The following is an 18,140-nucleotide window of genomic DNA, read 5'->3' on the forward strand; positions in this document are numbered from 1 at the left end:
CGAGGGGGAAGGAGTTTCCGGCGGACTCGGATAGGTGCCGCTTCCTGTCTGCTTTTCTGCGCCGCCTCACGCTGCTTGCTCGGGACGCACCTCGACCCCCGGGCCCCCTCGCCGTCCCCGGCAGCGCCCCCGGCCCCATGCAGTCCCGGCTCCTACTCCTCGGGGCACCCGGAGGCCACAGCGGCCCGGCCTCGCGGCGCCTGCGGCTGCTCCTGCAGCAGGTGGTGCAGCGCAGACCGGGTGGCGACAGGCAGTGGCCAGAGGTCAGACTGCTGCACGCCGGCTCGGGGGCCGACACAGGTAACTCGGGGTGCGCTCCTGTCCTCCCTGATGCCCCTGCGCTCTGTGAGGGGCCCCCGCGCGCCGTCGCCTCTCCTCTCTGTTGCTTCGCTGCACTTGGAAGGACCGTTTGCTGATCGGGGAGCTCAAAGATCGAGGTTCTTGTCCCGACCTCGGCGCTAACTGCTGTGTATCGTGGCAAGGCGGTCGCACTCTCTGTGCCTATGCAACCGGAGGGGTCTGAACTAAGGTTTCTGATGACCTATAGTAGTGATTTCTCCTTCCCCTGCCGCTGCCTTTACCCCCAGAATTCTTAGATTATAATACTCGTAGAGGTTAATGCCTCAGCCCTATGGAATTATTGAAAGCTGGATTTGACCTTGCTCTCTAAGCCTCAAGGACCTGGAAACCAGTCTGTGTCATGGTCTAGCCAGGGCTTCGGGCGGCTTAGAAGGGAACATTCTCGCCAAAGAACCCATAGTTCACGGTGTTTTAAATGCATCCTGGAGCATTTCCAAGTTTTACAGGAGTTTTCTTTATAAAGTTTCACATAATTCTTAGAGCTGACAGTTACACCTTAATTTAGTTAAAACACTTGCCTCTACAATTGAGGTAATTGAAACCCAGAAGGGAAAAGTGATTCGCTGGAGAACACACAACTAATGACTATGCTAGAATCACATGCTTTGATTTCTAGGCTCAGTATTTTTTGGCTCTACTTGAGCTGGTTTTAGGAATTCTTTTTCTTGTGCGTTCGTGGAGTTAGAGTTACTGTGATGGTTAAGGAAAGGATGCCTGTTGTTGCTACCCTTTAATGGTGAAGTGATTCTAGACAAGATTTTGTCAATGTCAGTGCTGCCTGGAATAACAGGTTTTCACTGTGAAATTGTAGGTTTCGTTGTCCTCTTGCATTCTTCCCCAACCCTCAGTTTTCCTTGCTAAGAAATGAACATACGGGCCGGGCGCGGTGGCTCACGCCTGTAATCCCAGCACTTTGGGAGGCCGAGGCGGGCGGATCACGGGGTCAGGAGATCGAGACCATCTTGGCTAACACGGTAAAACCCCGTCCCTAGTAAAAACAAATATAAAAAAATTAGCTGGGCGTGGTGGCGGGCGCCTGAAATCCCAGCTACTGGGGAGGCTGAGGCAGAAGAATGGCGCCGCTACACTCCAGCCTGGGCGACAGAACAAGACTCCGTCTCAAAAAAAAAAAAAAGAAAAGAAAAAAGCATATTTAGGTCCCATGCATTTTATTTTATTCATTCAAGACATACACCCCCCCATCCCCCACCATAGTGTTGCAATTTCAAATTTTGCTTTTTTTTTTTTTGCTTTTTCTCAATTACTCTCACTTCTAGGCTGTTTATTCATTTGTTTTTTAACTTTTTTGTGTGTTCTTTGTTTTTTGCTCCTTTGCCCTAGAAGGCAGAGGTCAAAGGTGGAAGTGTAGCATAAACTGTAGGTTGGGTTTTGGAGTTAAGCAGTCTGGGTTGGAATCCACTTATGCGCTATCTAACCATGGGTCGTTGAGGGTAGATTACTTTGTGTCCCAGTTTTCTTAACTGCAAAAGGATAAGAAGAATATATCTATTATGGTTGTTGTGAGGATTTATTAATATAATCTGTGGCACATATTAATGCTCAATAAAAGTTAGCTTTTTTATTCTCAGTATGTACAGTTTTAGCTATTTGAGAATTATTCTGTTTCCTTGCCTTTCTCTAGAAGACATGAAACCAAGTTTTTTTTAGATTCAGGACTGTCCAGACTATCTGGGTAGGCAGATTTAGCAGACTGAATTGACCTGAACTTTTTAAAAACAATTGTTCTTTGTACATGGATAATACATGTTGATTGTAAAAACATTAGAAACACATATGAGTGTGAGTTTTTAAAGTCTGTATTATATACGTATTGGTAGATTAGTTGTAAATGTTCTCAAATTTTGTTATAGCCAGTAAATCAAAGTATAGGCTTTGCTTCAAATGTGAGAGTCATGGACATATTACAGAGAACATATTATCTTCTTTAAATCAGTCATTCACTCTGGCAGGATCAGACCACAAGAAGTATATTTTGAAGGTGTGAGTACTGTGGCTGAATGAAGCTGGGAACCCACCAGTGATCTGGACTCGAGTAAGAGCAATTGTGAGCCAGGTAAATGGACAGCACACTTTTGACTACTCTGAGGCCTGAGAGTAAGGCCATCAAGATGGGAGTGTCCCATTTTGAATCAGAGATCATACACGGACAAGTGTAAAACTACAAATAGCAATAGGCCATAATGGATTACATCTTATGTTGGGAAGATACTCTCAGCTGCATTCATACATGTGACCAGTAACTGATTATCTCCTCTCTGTGTAATTGACATTGTTTCCTAATAGTTTGAAAAGAAAAATAAAGTTCATAAATAATAGATTTAAGTTATATACTGGTGTTATTTCTCCTGGAGTATTTGTTTTATTTTTCTATATATTCCTTTTTTTTTTTTTTTTTTTTTTTTTGAGATGGAGTCTCCCTCTGTTGCCCAGGCTGAAGTGCAGTGGCCAGATCTCAGCTCACTGCCAGCTCCGCCTCCCGGGTTTACGCCATTCCCCTGCCTCAGCCTCCCGAGTAGCTGGGACTACAGGCTCCCGCCACCTCCCCCGGCTAGTTTTTTGTATTTTTTTTTAGTAGAGATGGGGTTTCACGGTGTTAGCCAGGATGGTCTCGATCTCCTGACCTCGTGATCCGCCTGTCTCGGCCTCCCAAAGTGCTGGGATTACAGGCTTGAGCCACCGCGCCCGGCCCTATTTTTCTATATATTCCTTTGGTGCCTGCCCACACTTTGTACCTAATAAGCATTCAGTGGCTTATTATGTGAAAGTTCATACAGAGAAGGAGCAGGAGAGGCTGGAATTGCCTTGTTTGCTCTCAAGAGAGGACCTTTGTTAAGCCTGATAAGCAGACGGAAAATAGGTCACTTATATTAAAAACAAAATAAACAAACAAACTCAACCCAAACCCACTGCTTTTTATCCGTTGCTGTCAGATAGTTTAAGTATCTATAATTGTAAATTCTTTATATCTCTTTATACTTCCATTAAAATTACTATCTCTTGGTTTTTAAGAGCAAAGAGGTTAACAAGGTCAACAAGGATATCTACTGCAGAGAGTTTTCAATAAAGATTATTGTAGTGTTTTTACAGATGGAGCCAAGCAAGTTGTTTCAGTGGGACTCTGATGTTAAATGCATTCAAATATACTATAGATCAAATGATAAACCTAGAAACATAACTGTATAAATATATCATGACATTTTGGTGCTCTCCTTTAACACCATTATTATTAAAGGGATTGACAGTTTTTTCTTTATGACCCTTGTATCTGAAGTAAATTTGTTTATAGAAATACTCTAAATACTTTTACACAGCCATCTATGTTTATTGTATAAGAGTGATAAATACAAATTCCCTAAAACATAATCCTCCCACCCAAATTTATAATTATCAACTTTTTAGCATTAATCCTATCAGATTACATATATATGTATAATTATTTATTTATTTATTTTTGAGATGGAGTCTTGCTCTGTCACCCAGGCTGGAGTGCAGTGGCGCGGTCTTGGTTCACTGCAACCTCCATCTCCTGGGTTTGAGTGACTCTCCTGCCTCAGCCTCCCAAGTAGCTGGGACTACAGGTGTGCACCTGTATTAGTCTGTTCTCATACTGCTATAAGGACATGCCAGAGACTGGGTAATTTATGAAGAAAAAAAGATTTCATGGGCTCACATGGTTTCACATGGCTGGGGAGGCCTCACAATTATGGTGGAAGGTGAAGGAGGAGAAAAGTCATGTCTTACATAGCGGCAAGCAAGGGAGCTTGTGTACGGAAACTCCTCTTTATAAAACCATCAGACCTCGTGAGACTTATTCACTACCACGAGAACAGCACAGGAAAAGCCTGCCCCCATGATTCAGTTACCTCCCACTGGGTCCCTCCCATGACATGGGAATTATGGGAGCTACAATTCAAGATAAGATTTGGGTGGAGACACAGGCAAACCATATGAACCACCCCAGCTAATTTTTGTATATTTGGTAGAGATGGGGTTTCACCATGTTGGCCAGGCTGGTCTCGAACTCCTGACCTCAAGTGATCTGCCTACCTTTGCCTCCCAAAGTGCTGGGATTACAGATGTGAGCCACTGTGCCTGGATGATATGTATATTTATACAGATACATGTTTTTTTAAATAAATGGGATCATGTATGTTTTATAATTATTATATCCATTATTGTGAACATATTAACATGGTAATAAATATTGTACATGATTGTTTAAAATAGTTACTAAGTTTATATTTCCATATAATTTATTTTATTAATGTCTCATTCTTGGACATTCACATTGTCTAAAATATATAAACACTGCAATAAACATCCATCTACATGAATTTTTGTTATTTTAACATTATATCCTTGGGCTACAATAGGAGTAGATAGTAACACCTTTGAGGAGGGAAAATATAGAACTGTAGCTTCAACTGAGAGATACAGTGTAAAGAGGAAAGAACTATACTATGGTTTTGGTCTAAGCTTTGTATTTATCAGGTATTGAACCTTGGGGAAATTATTAACTACTTTGAACCTGCAGTAGGTTATTTTGACCCTGAGGATATTCTGACCCCCTTGTATATTCAAGAATTTAACAGAAAGGCTCAGAACAATGGTAAGCTTATAAATCATTAGGCAGATCCGCATTAGGGGCCCATAGACTAGTGTGGGAATTGCTGATATATTTAGTTTTCTCTTGGGTCTAAGTTTAGTATATATAAAAATGATGACACTAACCCAGTTGTTCTCAACCCAAGATGATTTCCCCCCATCGGGGACATTTGGCAATGTCTGGAGATGTTTCTTTTTGGTTGTCAGAACCAGGAGGGAGGGGTGCTACTGGCATCTAGTGGATAGAGGCCAGTGATGCTGCTAAACAGTCCATGACACACAGGACAGCCCCTCACAACAAAAAATTATCCGGCCTAAAATGTTCATAGTGCCACTGTTGAAAAACCCTCATGAAACCAACTTTGTCAAAGCTACGGTTAGAAACTTTAGACTCACTAAACTTAACAAAATTTAAGCGCAGAACAATTTGTGATTTGGGCAGTCCTCAGAACCAGAATAAGCTCAGAGAGCTCCATTCTGCAACGTGAACAGGCAGCATTTATGGACAGAAAGTGGAAGTAAGGTACAGAAACAGCCTACTTGGCTATAACTCAGTGTTTGCCTTACTTGAACACGGTCTCATCAGTTGGCAGCCTGTGGTTGACCAAAGCTCAGCCGCTCAGATTGGCTAAGACTCATCTGTTTGTTACCAAAGTATACTCCTAAGTTCTGGTTTCAGTTAATTTACATACAAAGTTATGTTGCAATTCATTACATAAGGACTCCAAGTACAGAGGCATCCTTAGACCAAATTTGGTTTAATTTAACAATTTGCCCCTTTTGGTTAGCTTCTTAATTTTGAGAGATTCACCAAAACTTTGGGCGTTGTTGCTACTCTTTGTCACCAACTTAATGGACTTACTTGGTCTCAGTATGGAATTTACAAGCCATGATATTACATCAGTTGAATAATTCTTTCTGTTCTTGCTGTTCTGGTCAAAGTGAGACCATTGAATGCTCAATGAATGGCTGCATACAAACATTTAAGACTTGAGAGGATATGGTGCACCAGAAGGGCCATTATGAAGATTCTCAGGAGAATAATAAAGACTGAAGTGTACTTCTTAACAGCCCCTATGAACTGAACCAACCAGAAATCCAACAAGGTTCAGGCACTGTAGGCACTTCAATAGTATTTGAGTCTAGTTCAAGTAAACCCACAGTTTACTTGAAGAAAGGCATACATTAGCTTCTTTTGCCTAAATTATGTTACCTGCTGTCTTGTGAATATTCTTATTCCCCTTTAGAGAGTATTTAAACTATCTCACTTAAATAAATCATTACAAATGGCTTGACTTATAAGCACATTAGTAGATGGGATGTTCTCAAATAGAAAATCATTAGAGCTTAAAAGCAATACTTAAGAAAATATTTAATTTAAAATTATAATTATTCATTTGTCAAACATTCATTGAATATCTGTTAGGTTTCAGGTATTACGGATAAAATTATGATTAAAACTTAGGCCTTGTACCAAGAAAAAAATAGTCTTGTAGACTAAACAGTAGTCTTCAAAACTTTTTCTTATTTATCTGTTAGGAGGATTTTAAAAATATGTATCCCTTTAAACATTTTTAGGTTGATAGCTAAAGTTTTCCTGGTAAGTTTAAATAGTTGCAAAGGATGACATTTCCAGTGTGTTGTAAATATTGGCATTTAAAAGAAAAAATATTATAAATTCCGAGTGTATCTTTTAAGCGGAAACAGAATATTCTAGCAATTTAGTGCAAATTCTGAGTGTACTAAATACTCAGTATTTAGTGGAAATAGAATATCCTATCTCTATTTTGGAAGTAGATAAAAAGCTCTTCTTTAATTGTTAGAAAATGTCTCTTATCTCCTTGAATTTGTATTTCCATTATAAAAGCATAAGTCAGAGCCTGTGCTAGCAGAAAGACCAATGGCGTGATCAATTTGTGCTAGAGGAAAAGTTCGGGAAGGTTCAATGGGGAGATGAAGATATTTCAGGAGTAGTTGTGTAGAGGGCAAGTGGTGTGAGAGAGATGTGGAAGGCCTTCTAGGCTGAGGAGATAAAGTGTTAGTCACCGAGATAGGAATACAAGAGGTGGATCTGGTTAGAGGTGGTTGGGCGCACACAATGGATAATATAGAATTCTGTTTCTGTATGTTTGTTGAGTTGTCTCTGGAATATCTAGGTAAAGTGTCCAGTAGGCTACTGGCAGGTATGAAACTCAGGAGAGAGATCTGAGCCAAAATAGACATTAAAGAGTTAGTTGTATATGGTGTTTGAAGAGTACCCTTAACTGGAAAAAAAAAAGGTTGTATAGAGGTCAGAGTTGGGACATTGGTGTGGATTAAATGACTGATGAAAGAATAGGGTGGTAACAGAAAATGGCCACGAACATCAATGTTTAAGGCAGGGATGGCAGATGCCTGGTCCATATGAATGTCATAACTTTTCCCTTTTGTCTATAGCAGATGTGCCTCATTGATCACCACCCTGTTTCCCAATGAGTCCAATTCCCATTGTGATCCACTACCTGGCCAGTTCTTGGCATTTATGCCACTGGGGCTTTATTCCTTTTATGCACTTAGAAATATTGAAGTTTGAGGATATGGTGCTGGATAATTTGAAATTGTATGTAGTGAAAATAAGGGTGTACAAATATATATAAAAAGGTTCAGGATGTGTGTTAAAGATAACACCCTATGGGATGGGCGTGGAAGCTCATGCCTGTAATCCTGGCACTTTGGGAGGCCAAGGTGGGCGGATCACTTGAGGTCAGGAGTTTGAGACCAGCCTGGCCAACATGGGGAAACCTCATCTCTACTAAAAATACAAAAATTAGCCGGTGTGGTGGCACACGCCTGTAATCCCAGCTACTTGGGAGGCTGAGGCAGGAGAATCACTTGAACCCAGTAGGCAGAAGTTGCAGTGAGCCAAGATCACATCACTGCACTCCAGCCTGGGGGGCAGAATGAGAGTCCCTCTTAAAAAAAAAAAAAAAAAAAAGGCCAGGTGCAGTGGCTCACGCCTGTAATCCCAGCACTTTGGGAGGCCGTGGCGGGCAGATCAGGAGATCAGGAGATCGAGACCATCCTGGCTAACATGATGAAACCCTGTCTCTACTAAAAATACAAAAAATTAGCCGGGTGTGGTGGCAGGTGCCTATAATCCCAGCTACTTGGGAGGCTGAGGTGGGAGAATGGTGTGAACCCAGGAGGCGGAGCTTGTAGTGAGCTGAGATTGCTGCTACTGCACCCCAGCCTGGGCGACAGAGTGAGACTCCGTCTCAATAAAAAAAAAACAAAACGGATTTTACTCTGTGGATGCTTTGAATGATCTTAAAAAAAAAATACATTCTTCTGTATTGTTTTTGCTTATATTAATTAATGTTGCTATTCATGAAATAAAGCTTGTTGATGTATTTTATCATGATTTTTGTTTGTTTGCTAACATAGCATTTAAAATGTGAATTTCACTGATGCCTCACTTCTCCTTTATACATATATACTTTGAATAGAAGTTTTAGAGCATAGCGCTTGAAATATAGACAGCTGTGTAGTACATTTCTGTAACATCCCTCCCTGTAGGTCAGGACAAGCATTCTAGCATAGTCTATGGTTTTCTCGTTTGTCTCTTATAATTATTCTGTTTTTAAATTCTCTTTTTAGGTGATACAGTTAATATTGGAGATGTATCCTACAAATTGAAAATTCCTAAGAATCCAGAACTTGTGCCACAGAACTACAGTAAGAAATATTTATTAATATGTGAATGAATAACTTTTACCTTTTCATTATGGGAATTATCAGAGTTGCATAAAGCTAGAGAGAATAGTATAAACCTAATGTTTTTATCATCCAGCTTCAACATTTATCAATATTATGCCAGTCTGCTTTTAACTGATTTTTGTTCTGGAGTATTTAAAACAGTAGAAACATTTATTTTTCTCATATCCTACTGTTTCTTTTTTACCTGGAATAAGATTTACTTATAATGCACAGAACTTTTTTTTTTTTTTAATTATACTTCAAGCTCTGGGATACATGTGCAGTACGTGCAGGTTTGTTACATAGGTATACACGTGCCATGGTGGTTTGCAGCACGCATCAATCTGTCATCTACATTAGGTATTTCTCCTAATGCTATTCCTCCCCTAGACTGCCACTCCCTGACAGGCTCCAGTGTGTGATGTTCCCCTCCCTATGTCCATGCATTCTCATTGTTCAACTCCCAATTATGAGTGAGAACATGCGGTGTTTGGTTTCCTGTTCCTGGGTTAGTTTTCTGAGAATGGTGGTTTCTAGTTTCATCCATGTCCCTGCAAAGGACATGAACTCATCATTTTTTATGGCTGCATAGTATTCCATGATGTATATGTGCCACATTTTCTTTATCCAGTCTATCATTGATGGGCATTTGGGTTGGTTCCAAGTCTTTGCTATTGTGAACAGATGCACAGATCTTAAGTATTTATTTTAGTTGGTTTTGACAATTTTATAAACCTGTATAACCACCAATATTACATTAATCATCCCAAATGTTCTCTTGTGTTCCTACCCCTTTACCCTGCCCTGGAAATCACTGTTCTTTTTTTAATTTTTTTATTTTTTTTAATGATGGTAGATTAGTTTTGCTTATTCTTTAGCTATATATAAATAGAATCACATAGTATGGTTATATGTGTGTATGTATTTTTTTTCTCATGAAGCGCCTTAATTTGAGATTCATCTATGTTGCTATACCTATCAGTTTGTTTTCAATTCCTGAATAATGTTCCATTGTGTAAAGATACCACAGTTTGTTTATCCATTATCCTATTGATAGACATTTGGATGGCTTTCATTTTAAGCCTGCTGTGAACATTCCTATACAATTCTCGTAGTTATCAGCTTTTTTTTTTATTATACTTTAAGTTCTAGGGTACATGTGCACAATGTGCAGGTTTGTTGCATATGTATACTTGTGCCATGTTGGTGTGCTGTACCCATCAACTCGTCATTTACATCAGGTATAACTCTTGAGTAAGAAAACTAGGAGTTGAATTGATATGTCATACTATAGATGCCTGTTTAACTTTTTAACACACTGCCGAAGAATTCTCCAAAGCAGTTGTACCATTTTACCTTTGACCGACAGTGACGTTCTACATCCTTGTCAACAGTCTTTTTAATCTTAGTCTACTAGGTGTGAAAAAGTGACTCATCATGGTTTTTGGTTTAAAGCAGCTTTGTTGAGATAAAATTCATATACCGTAAAATTCACCTTTCTATATTGTACAATTCATTAATTTTAGTTTATTCAGAGTTGTGCAACCATACTGTTATCTAACATTTTCATCGCTCCATGAAGACACTTTATACTCATTAATAGTCATTTCCCATTTTCTTTCTTCTCTCTCCCCCGCCACCTTCCCAGCCTTTAGCAATCACTAATATACTTTCTGTTTCTATAGATTTGTCTATTTTGGACATTTTATATAAATAGGATCATATAATATGTGGCCATTGTATCTTGCTTATCTTAGCATAATGTTTTCAAGGTTTATTGATGCTGTAGTTCATTGCTTTTTATGGCTAAATTATATTCCATTGTGTGGATATTCCACATTTTGCTCATCGCTTCATCAGTCAATGGACATTTAGATTGTTTCCACTTTGGGACTATTGTGAATAATGCCACTCCAAGCATCCATATACACGTTTTTATATGGACACATTTTCAACGTTCTTGGGTTTTACCTAGAAGAGAAATTGCTAGGTCACGTGGTAACTCTATGTTTAACATTTCAAGGAATTGCCAAAGTTATTTATTTTTTTTTTTTGAGACAGGGTCTCACTCTGTGGCCCAGGCTGGGGTGCAGTGGCGCAATGTCGGCTCACTGCAACCTCCCCCTCCCAGGTTCAACCTCCAGGTCCTTAACCTCTCCAGCAGCTGGGACCATAGGTGCAGGCTACCACACCCAGCAATTTTTGTATTTTTTGGTAGAGATGGGGTTTCACCACGTTGATCAGGCTGGTCTCAAACTCCTGTTCTCAGGTGATCCGCCCACCTCAGCCTCCCAAAGTGCTGGGTTTACTGTCGTGAGCCACCACGCCTGACCACCAATATGGTTTTCAAATCACCTACACCATGTTACATTCTAACTGGCAATGTGTGAGGATTCCAGTTTTTCCACATCCTCACTAAAGCTTGTTATTGTTTGTCTTTTTTATCACAGCCATCATCAGACATGTGAAGTGACATCTCATTGTGGTTCTGATTTGCATTTCCCTAATGACTTACAATGATTATTTGCCCCAAATCATGTCCCTTCTTTTCTCAAAATTCTTTAAATGAGTTTTTAGTATTTTGGGAATAAAGGTCCATCCTTAGCTATTAATTTCTTGATCTAGTCTTAGCCTCATCTCATGCCACTCGCCTCTCCTATTCTTTGTTCCAGTCATTGGTCATGATATAGAATAGCTTTTTGTTCACTCTTCAGATTCTTCCACTAGACTATGTGCTCTGTTAAAGAAAAAATAAATCAATGATATGTGTTAAAGCTGGGTAAGGAAGACTTTATTCAGGACTGTCACTATGAGTCTTGGATGGAGGGAGAGAGATCAGGCTCAACTCCCAATGCAGCATGGGCAAGTGGTAATTTATAGCCAAGGAACGGTGTGGGAGTTGGTGGATAGAAAATTATTAAGAGGAAATATCAGGGTTAAGGGAGATTCTGGCTAAGTCAACCTAACAGAATTCTTGCTGATGACAGGCTGGGGTGATCAGACATCACCTGGGGGATGGTGGAAGATGAGGACTCTGATCAGATATCAAGGGTGATTAGATTATGAGGATGGGCGGGTTCTGGATAAATTGTTTCAATGGCGTTCTTTTGCTAAAACTGGATTTTACAAGGAAGTACACAGGTGTGTCTAGGGAGAATATCTCACTTTAATCTAACCCAAGGTTCCATTGACTCTACCCTCTAAATGCCTCTGCAATCTGTCCTTTACACTCTGGCCCACTGGGTTTTTTGTTTGTTTGTTTTTTCTTTGAATTATTTTATTAGTGGTCATCCTGGGGATTGTAATTAACACTTTAACCTAAAACAATCTTGTTTAGATTAATGGTAACTTAGTTTCAATAGTATATAAACTACTCCAATGTAGCTCTGTTCCCTTCCATCTCCTTTGTGTTATTATTGTCATACAAATTATATCTTTATACATTAAAAGTTTATCAGCACAGTTTTATAATTATTGCTTTATGAAGTTTTTAAAATCAGGCAGAAGAAGAGTTAGAAACAAAAATATGCTTACATTGTCATTATTTTTTCTATGTAGTTCTCTTTACTGATAATCTTTATTTCTTCATGTGGATTTGAGTTACTGTCTAGTGTGCTTTCATTTCAGCTTAAAGGAAGGATTCCCTTTAGTAAGTATCTTCTATATGACAGGTCTGCTAGTGGTGAATTATCACTTTTTTTTTTTCAATTTGGAAATGTCTTCATTTCTCCTGTGTATTTTGAAGGATAATTTTATTGGAAATAGAATTCTCAGTCAACAGTTTTTTTTCAGCACTTTGAATATGTCTTCTTACTGTTTGTGGACTTCCTAGTTTTTGAAAAGCAGTCAGTTATCAGTCTTAGCAAGGATCCTTTTTATATGATGAATCAGTTTTTCTCTGCTATCAAGATTCTCTCTTCAGCTTTTTGATAGTTTGACTGTGGGTGTATCTAAGCATAGATTTCTTTGAATTTACCCTGTTTTGAGTTTGTTGAGCTTCTTGGATGGGATGTGCAAATTAATGTTTTTCATGAAAGTTGGCAAGATTTTGGCTATTATTTTTCATTATTTTTTATTTATTCCCTTTTCTCTCTCTCTCCTTGTAGGACTTCCATTATATTTGATAGATTTGATGGTGCCTTACAAGTCTGTGAGAATCAGTTCATTTTTCTTTCTAATTTCTTCTTTCTGTTCCTTAGATTGGATTATCTCAATTGACTAATCTTCAAGTTTGGTGATTCTTTCCTCTGCCTCCTCACATCTATTGTTGAGCCCCTCTGGTTAATTTTATCAGAGTTTTCAAGTTCAGCATTTTTATATGGATCTTGTTTTATAATTTCTCTTTATTGGTACTCTCTTTCATGAGACATTGTTGTCGTACTTTACTTCTTTAGACATGATTTCTTTTAATTCTTTGAATGTATTTATGATAGTTTATTTAAAGTGTTTTTCTACTTAGTCAAATGTCTGGCATACTCAGAGATAGTTTTTATTGACTCCTTTTTTTTCTGTATGTATGAGCCATACTCTCCTATTTCTTTATTTCTTATAATTTTGTTCTTATTGAAAGTGGACATTTTAAATAGTATAATCTCTCCTTCCCAGGCTTTGTGGTTGCTCCTTGTGTTGCTGCTTTTTGTTTAGTGATGTTCCTACTCTATTTCCTTAAAGTCTGTATTCTTTGACCTGTCTTCTTAGCTTAGTGGTCAGCTAATGTTTGGACAGAGATTTCTTTAATGCCTTGAATCAATAAGTCTCTTGGCTTTTGCTGAGAGTCTGTGTGTGCAAGTTGGGCATGGTTTTAGTGCTCCATCGGTAGCTTACAATTGTGTCTCAACCTTTTCTTTCTGCTTGTGTGGACCCTCAAGGTTAGCTGAAGGTGAGAGATTAGGTCCTTCTCAGGATTTTCCTGAATATATGCATGGCCTTTCAGATTCCTAGGCATACACTGAAGCTTTTCAGAGCCTTCTATGAACATCTCATTTTCAGTTTTTGTTTTTGTTTTTGAAGTTTTTTGGTTGTCCTCTTGTTAGCTCCAAATGTTTTTGCTACCTCAGGCAGCTGTGATGTTAAACAATTGTTGATTTTTTTTGACAAATGCCCGGGGTTAGTGCTGTTTGCATACAGTAGCTCTGAGTACATCAAATAAAGACAAATTCTAAAAATGGATCATTTCAGGGAGCTGCCAGACAGGTCAAGTAGGGATAATTTTCTGGGGATGAGAATTTTGAGGAGCTTCTGAATAGTTCTGTTCACTTCAGTGACTTTCAGGCTGCTGGTTTCACCATGATTGTGGGCAGTTGGTTGTAAAACAATTGGGCTCACGTCTGTAATCCTAGCACTTTGGGAGGCTAAGGTGGGATGATCGCTTGAGGCCAGGAGTTCGAGACCACCTTGGGCAACATAGTGAGACACTAAGACCCTGTTTCTACAAAAAATAAAAATAAAATATTGTTTTTTATTGTGGTTGAGGCTGCAGTGAGCCATGATTGTGCCACTGCAAGCCTCCTGCCTGAGCAACAGAGTGAGACCCTGTCTCAAAAAAAGAAAAAAGAAAAGAAAAACGAAGATAATCACAGAGCTGGGGACATGGGGATGGGGTCAGGGCAAATTAACCCCTTTTCTTAGATAAATGCATATGAGATTGTTGAAAACTTTTTGATTTCTGGAGTTCAGAAGAAGTTGAGTTTGACAATTTATGCCATTATTATTGGTTTTTTAAGAAGGAATAAACTTTCAGAGGTCCTTACTCTATTCCAATAATGCCTGTCTTTTCACTGTGGTTTATTTATTATTATTATTACTACTACTACTACTACTACTACTACTACTACTACTACTATTGAGACAGAGTCTTGCTCTGTCACCCAGGCTGGAGTGCAGTGGCGCAATCTCGACTCACTGCAGCCTCTGCCTCCCAGGTTCAAGTTATTCTCCTACCTCAGCCTCCCGAGTAGCTGGGATTACAGGCTCATGCCACATTGCTTAGTTAATTTTTGTATTTTTTAAAATAGAGTCAGGGTTTTACCCTGTTGGCCCAGGGTGGTCTTGAACTCCTTCAGGTGATCCACCTGCCTTGGCCTCCCCAAGTGCTGGGATTACGGGCATGAGCCACTGCACCCAGCCTCACTGTGGTTTAACTTTGCATTTTTCTGATGAACAATGATGTTCAAGATATTTTTCTGAGCTTATTGGCCATTTGTATATCTACTTTTAAGTATCTGTTAAAGTCATTTGCCCACTAAAAAAAACCCTCAATTTTTAAAAAATTTATTATTGAGTTGCAAAAGTTTTTTATATATTATGGATCCAAGTACTTTGTCGTGTATAAGTATTATGAATACTTTTTCTCAATCTATTTGCTTAGTCATTTTCTCATTGATATCTTTTGGTTGGCAGAAAGTTTGATTACACACAATTTATTGATAGTTGTTTTTTAAAGTTAGTGCTCATTGTGTCAGAAATCTTGGCCTACACCAAGATTGTAAAGACATTCTGTGTTTTTTCCTAAGAATTTTATAGTTCTGCTTTATTTTAAAAGGTTAGGTCTATTACATCTCTGCTTCTAAATTCATTGGCACCATTTTTTCATAATACAGCCTTTATTTGTTAAATATCTGAGAATCTGTAGTGATTAGTGATATCTGTAGAATCTATAGTGATAATTCTCTATTTTGTTCCTGATACTGGAAATTTGTATTTGTGTTTTTTCCTTTTCTTTTTAATTAGTCTTACTACGGGTTTATGAATGCTAATAATTTTTCAAGGAAACAGCTTTTGACTATTGATTTTTTTTTTTCTGTTGCTTGTCCATTTGTTATTTCATTGCTTTCCAAGCTTTAATATTTCTTTATTTTTATTTTAGTTCCTCTTCTAATGCCAGCTTCACAAACTATGGCAAGCCTGGGGCCAAAGAGGTTTGTGAAAATCTCTGCTGTGTAGCTGCCAGATTTTTGGAATGCTGGGGAATTCTCTTTGCTATTCAGTCTTGTAGTCTGCTTGTTGCAACTCAGCTGTCTCTTGTCTTGTTGTACTGCCCTCAGCCTCCAGAGGCCACTTCTTGAAGGCCAAGAGTGCCTCTGAGGGATTTATCTCAGCTATCTGGCCCCAGTACCATGCTTAAGGAACTGCTCTCTTGCACTGGATAAAGACCTGGAGTGCCTAGGAGGAATCTCTGTCTCCTCTTCTCTCCTACCGCTGGCCTTTTAGTGGGCTGTTGCCTTGCACTAGGGAAAGGTCCAGCATGCTTCAGGAAGAATATGTCTCAGCTCTTTCCCTTTATTTGGTCTGTAGTGTACATCCCTGTGTACTTGTAAGGACTGTTGGGAAAGAGTAGGTGGGTGGATGCAGGTTTTCTCTGTGGCTCGGACTTCTCAGTACATTATGTCTGCCTGTGTGTGGCCATTATAAGTTTGCTGAAAGTTCAGTTTGTTTCTTCTGACATATCTATGGCAGATTGTTTTTCCTCCTGCCATTCTACCAGGGGTGAAAGTTAGCTGAGGGTCTATTCTTTCCTTGAAAAGGCTCAGTCTTTTCTAGAATTTGGTTCATGTAGGCTTTGTTTTCTTAGCTGTGTGATGAGTTTTAGGAAACTGTGATTTTTATAGATTAGCTGGTTTATTCTGTTGGTTAGTTTGGAAATAAAATTCTCTTGCAACTCATTTCATCCTAACTAGAAGTGAGAGTTGGGAATATTTATTGTTAATATTCATTATTTAATGGTTATGCCTAAGTGTATTATTTTTAGTAGGTTTTCTTTTCCAGAGGTGAGACTAATGACATAAATCCTTCAATAAGTTGTTACACTTGTCTGGAGAAAAATGAACACAATAGATGTATAATACCTTATGTGGCATGGGCACATGATAATTGGGGAAAAAGGGCACTTTTCCTGCTTTCTGGGTCTTCTCTTATTATGAGTGTAGCTAATGTTTTATAGTAAACTTGAGAGGCAAGGGATAATATCCAGTCTTGACAATGGGAAAACTTTTATGTAATTTGAGTTCTGTAGGAAAATGATTCCTGGGGTGGAAATTATGTTTAAAATGTTGGCTGTACTGCTTTCTAGCAATGCCAATTTCTGCAGGTTATTTCACAGCTCTGAGCCTCCTTGACTATATACGGGTGATTGTTTCAACTTCACGGATGTATTATAATGATGAAATCAAATAGCATATGTGAAATGTGTAGGATAGTACCTGGTGCTTAGTGCTCAATAAATGTGGTTGTCCACACAGTCACTCTTCCAGTCTCCTGATTCTTGTTCCTTTTCGTTTTCCATTATTCCATGCCTGTGACACTGTTGAATATGAGGATTACTAAGGGCTGCTATGATTGTGCTTAAGAGATATGCTAAAAATATTTTAGTGTTCATTTAGTCTTGTTCTTAATAAATTAATTCTGTATACATTTCATCTAAATTTGATTTTTAATTTGCCCTCAGTTAGGTTGTTTGCATGATTACAAATGGCTGTAAGATTTCAAATAAGCTTCAGTTTCCTTCAGAGATCAAATGTACTGTGTTTGCAGCGTAGCAAGAATGTTGGCATTTTCAGTCGCACCTAGACGTGAGGCATTGTCATTGTCTGATAGCATTCAACAGAGGATAGCATTAGCTATTCCTTCTTTTCACTTCTGAGGTGCTGTATTATATCTGGGGTCAGCTGAAGTGCTTGTCATAGTCACAAATGCTTAATTATATTGGGAATCTTCTTAAGTGAGAGAATTCACAAGATTATCTATATTAGTTTTAAGGATTTAATAGATCCTAGCAATAATACACACTTTAAAAGCATAGACTTTAAATATATTTTAGTATTTTGCAAATGACTGAGGGGCAATACAGTGGCTGACTGAGAGCAAGTCACCAAAAAACCTCCAAAAATCACCACATTTTCTTGTTTACATACTTTTATTATAGTTTTCATTCATCCTTTATGTAATCAAAACTTTTTGTGTTTTGTTATTAGTAGCTTGCTCTTTGAAATTTACTTGAAGAGTTAATATTGAAAGTGGTTGGATAGCCTGTAGACCCAATTTGTATTTTCTATTCTTGCTATTCATTCATCATTATTCCTACCATAATCACAATATAAGTATTCCTCCTCTATTATCCTTTGTACATCAGGATGATGGTGGTACCATATGTTTTATCCAGTAGTAAATTGTTGCATTGTTTCTACTAATCTTATTATGAGCAACTCTGTCCATTTGTAAGAAAAAAAGTCAGCTAGGGGTTTGATGAACTTGAAATAAGAGAAGTGACTGAGCTACATCAACCAAAATCTTAAGTAGCTACATATGCATTATGTGGTTGCTACATATTGATTAGACAGATAAATTGTCCTGCATAATACAACATGTTTTTGTGCATTCATTTACTGCATTGTGTTCCAATATTGTATTTGTTGAACTTTTTC

The 18,140-nt window shown here is 38.5% G+C and overlaps 1 protein-coding gene across 4 annotated transcripts in view; it reads left to right on the plus strand.

Moving 5' to 3' along the window:
• The first annotated feature begins 20 nt into the window (after window positions 1-20).
• The window catches only part of VWA8 (von Willebrand factor A domain containing 8), a 408,431-nt gene continuing 390,311 nt past the window's right edge, over window positions 21-18,140 (plus strand). For 2 of the 4 annotated variants that reach the window (XM_033234152.1, XM_033234151.1), the window contains exons 1-2: window positions 22-300; window positions 8,623-8,700. In XM_033234152.1, the coding sequence (XP_033090043.1) occupies window positions 138-300; window positions 8,623-8,700 (241 nt within the window). In that variant the 5' untranslated portion in view covers window positions 22-137. Of the gene's footprint in view, window positions 301-2,330; window positions 2,435-8,622; window positions 8,701-18,140 lie in introns of all 4 variants that reach the window. The other 2 variants (XM_033234153.1, XM_033234160.1) reach the window with 2 other exon arrangements.

This window comes from Trachypithecus francoisi, unplaced genomic scaffold, assembly GCF_009764315.1.
Source record: "Trachypithecus francoisi isolate TF-2019V2 unplaced genomic scaffold, Tfra_2.0 Contig01461, whole genome shotgun sequence".
Lineage (NCBI taxonomy): Eukaryota > Metazoa > Chordata > Mammalia > Primates > Cercopithecidae > Trachypithecus > Trachypithecus francoisi.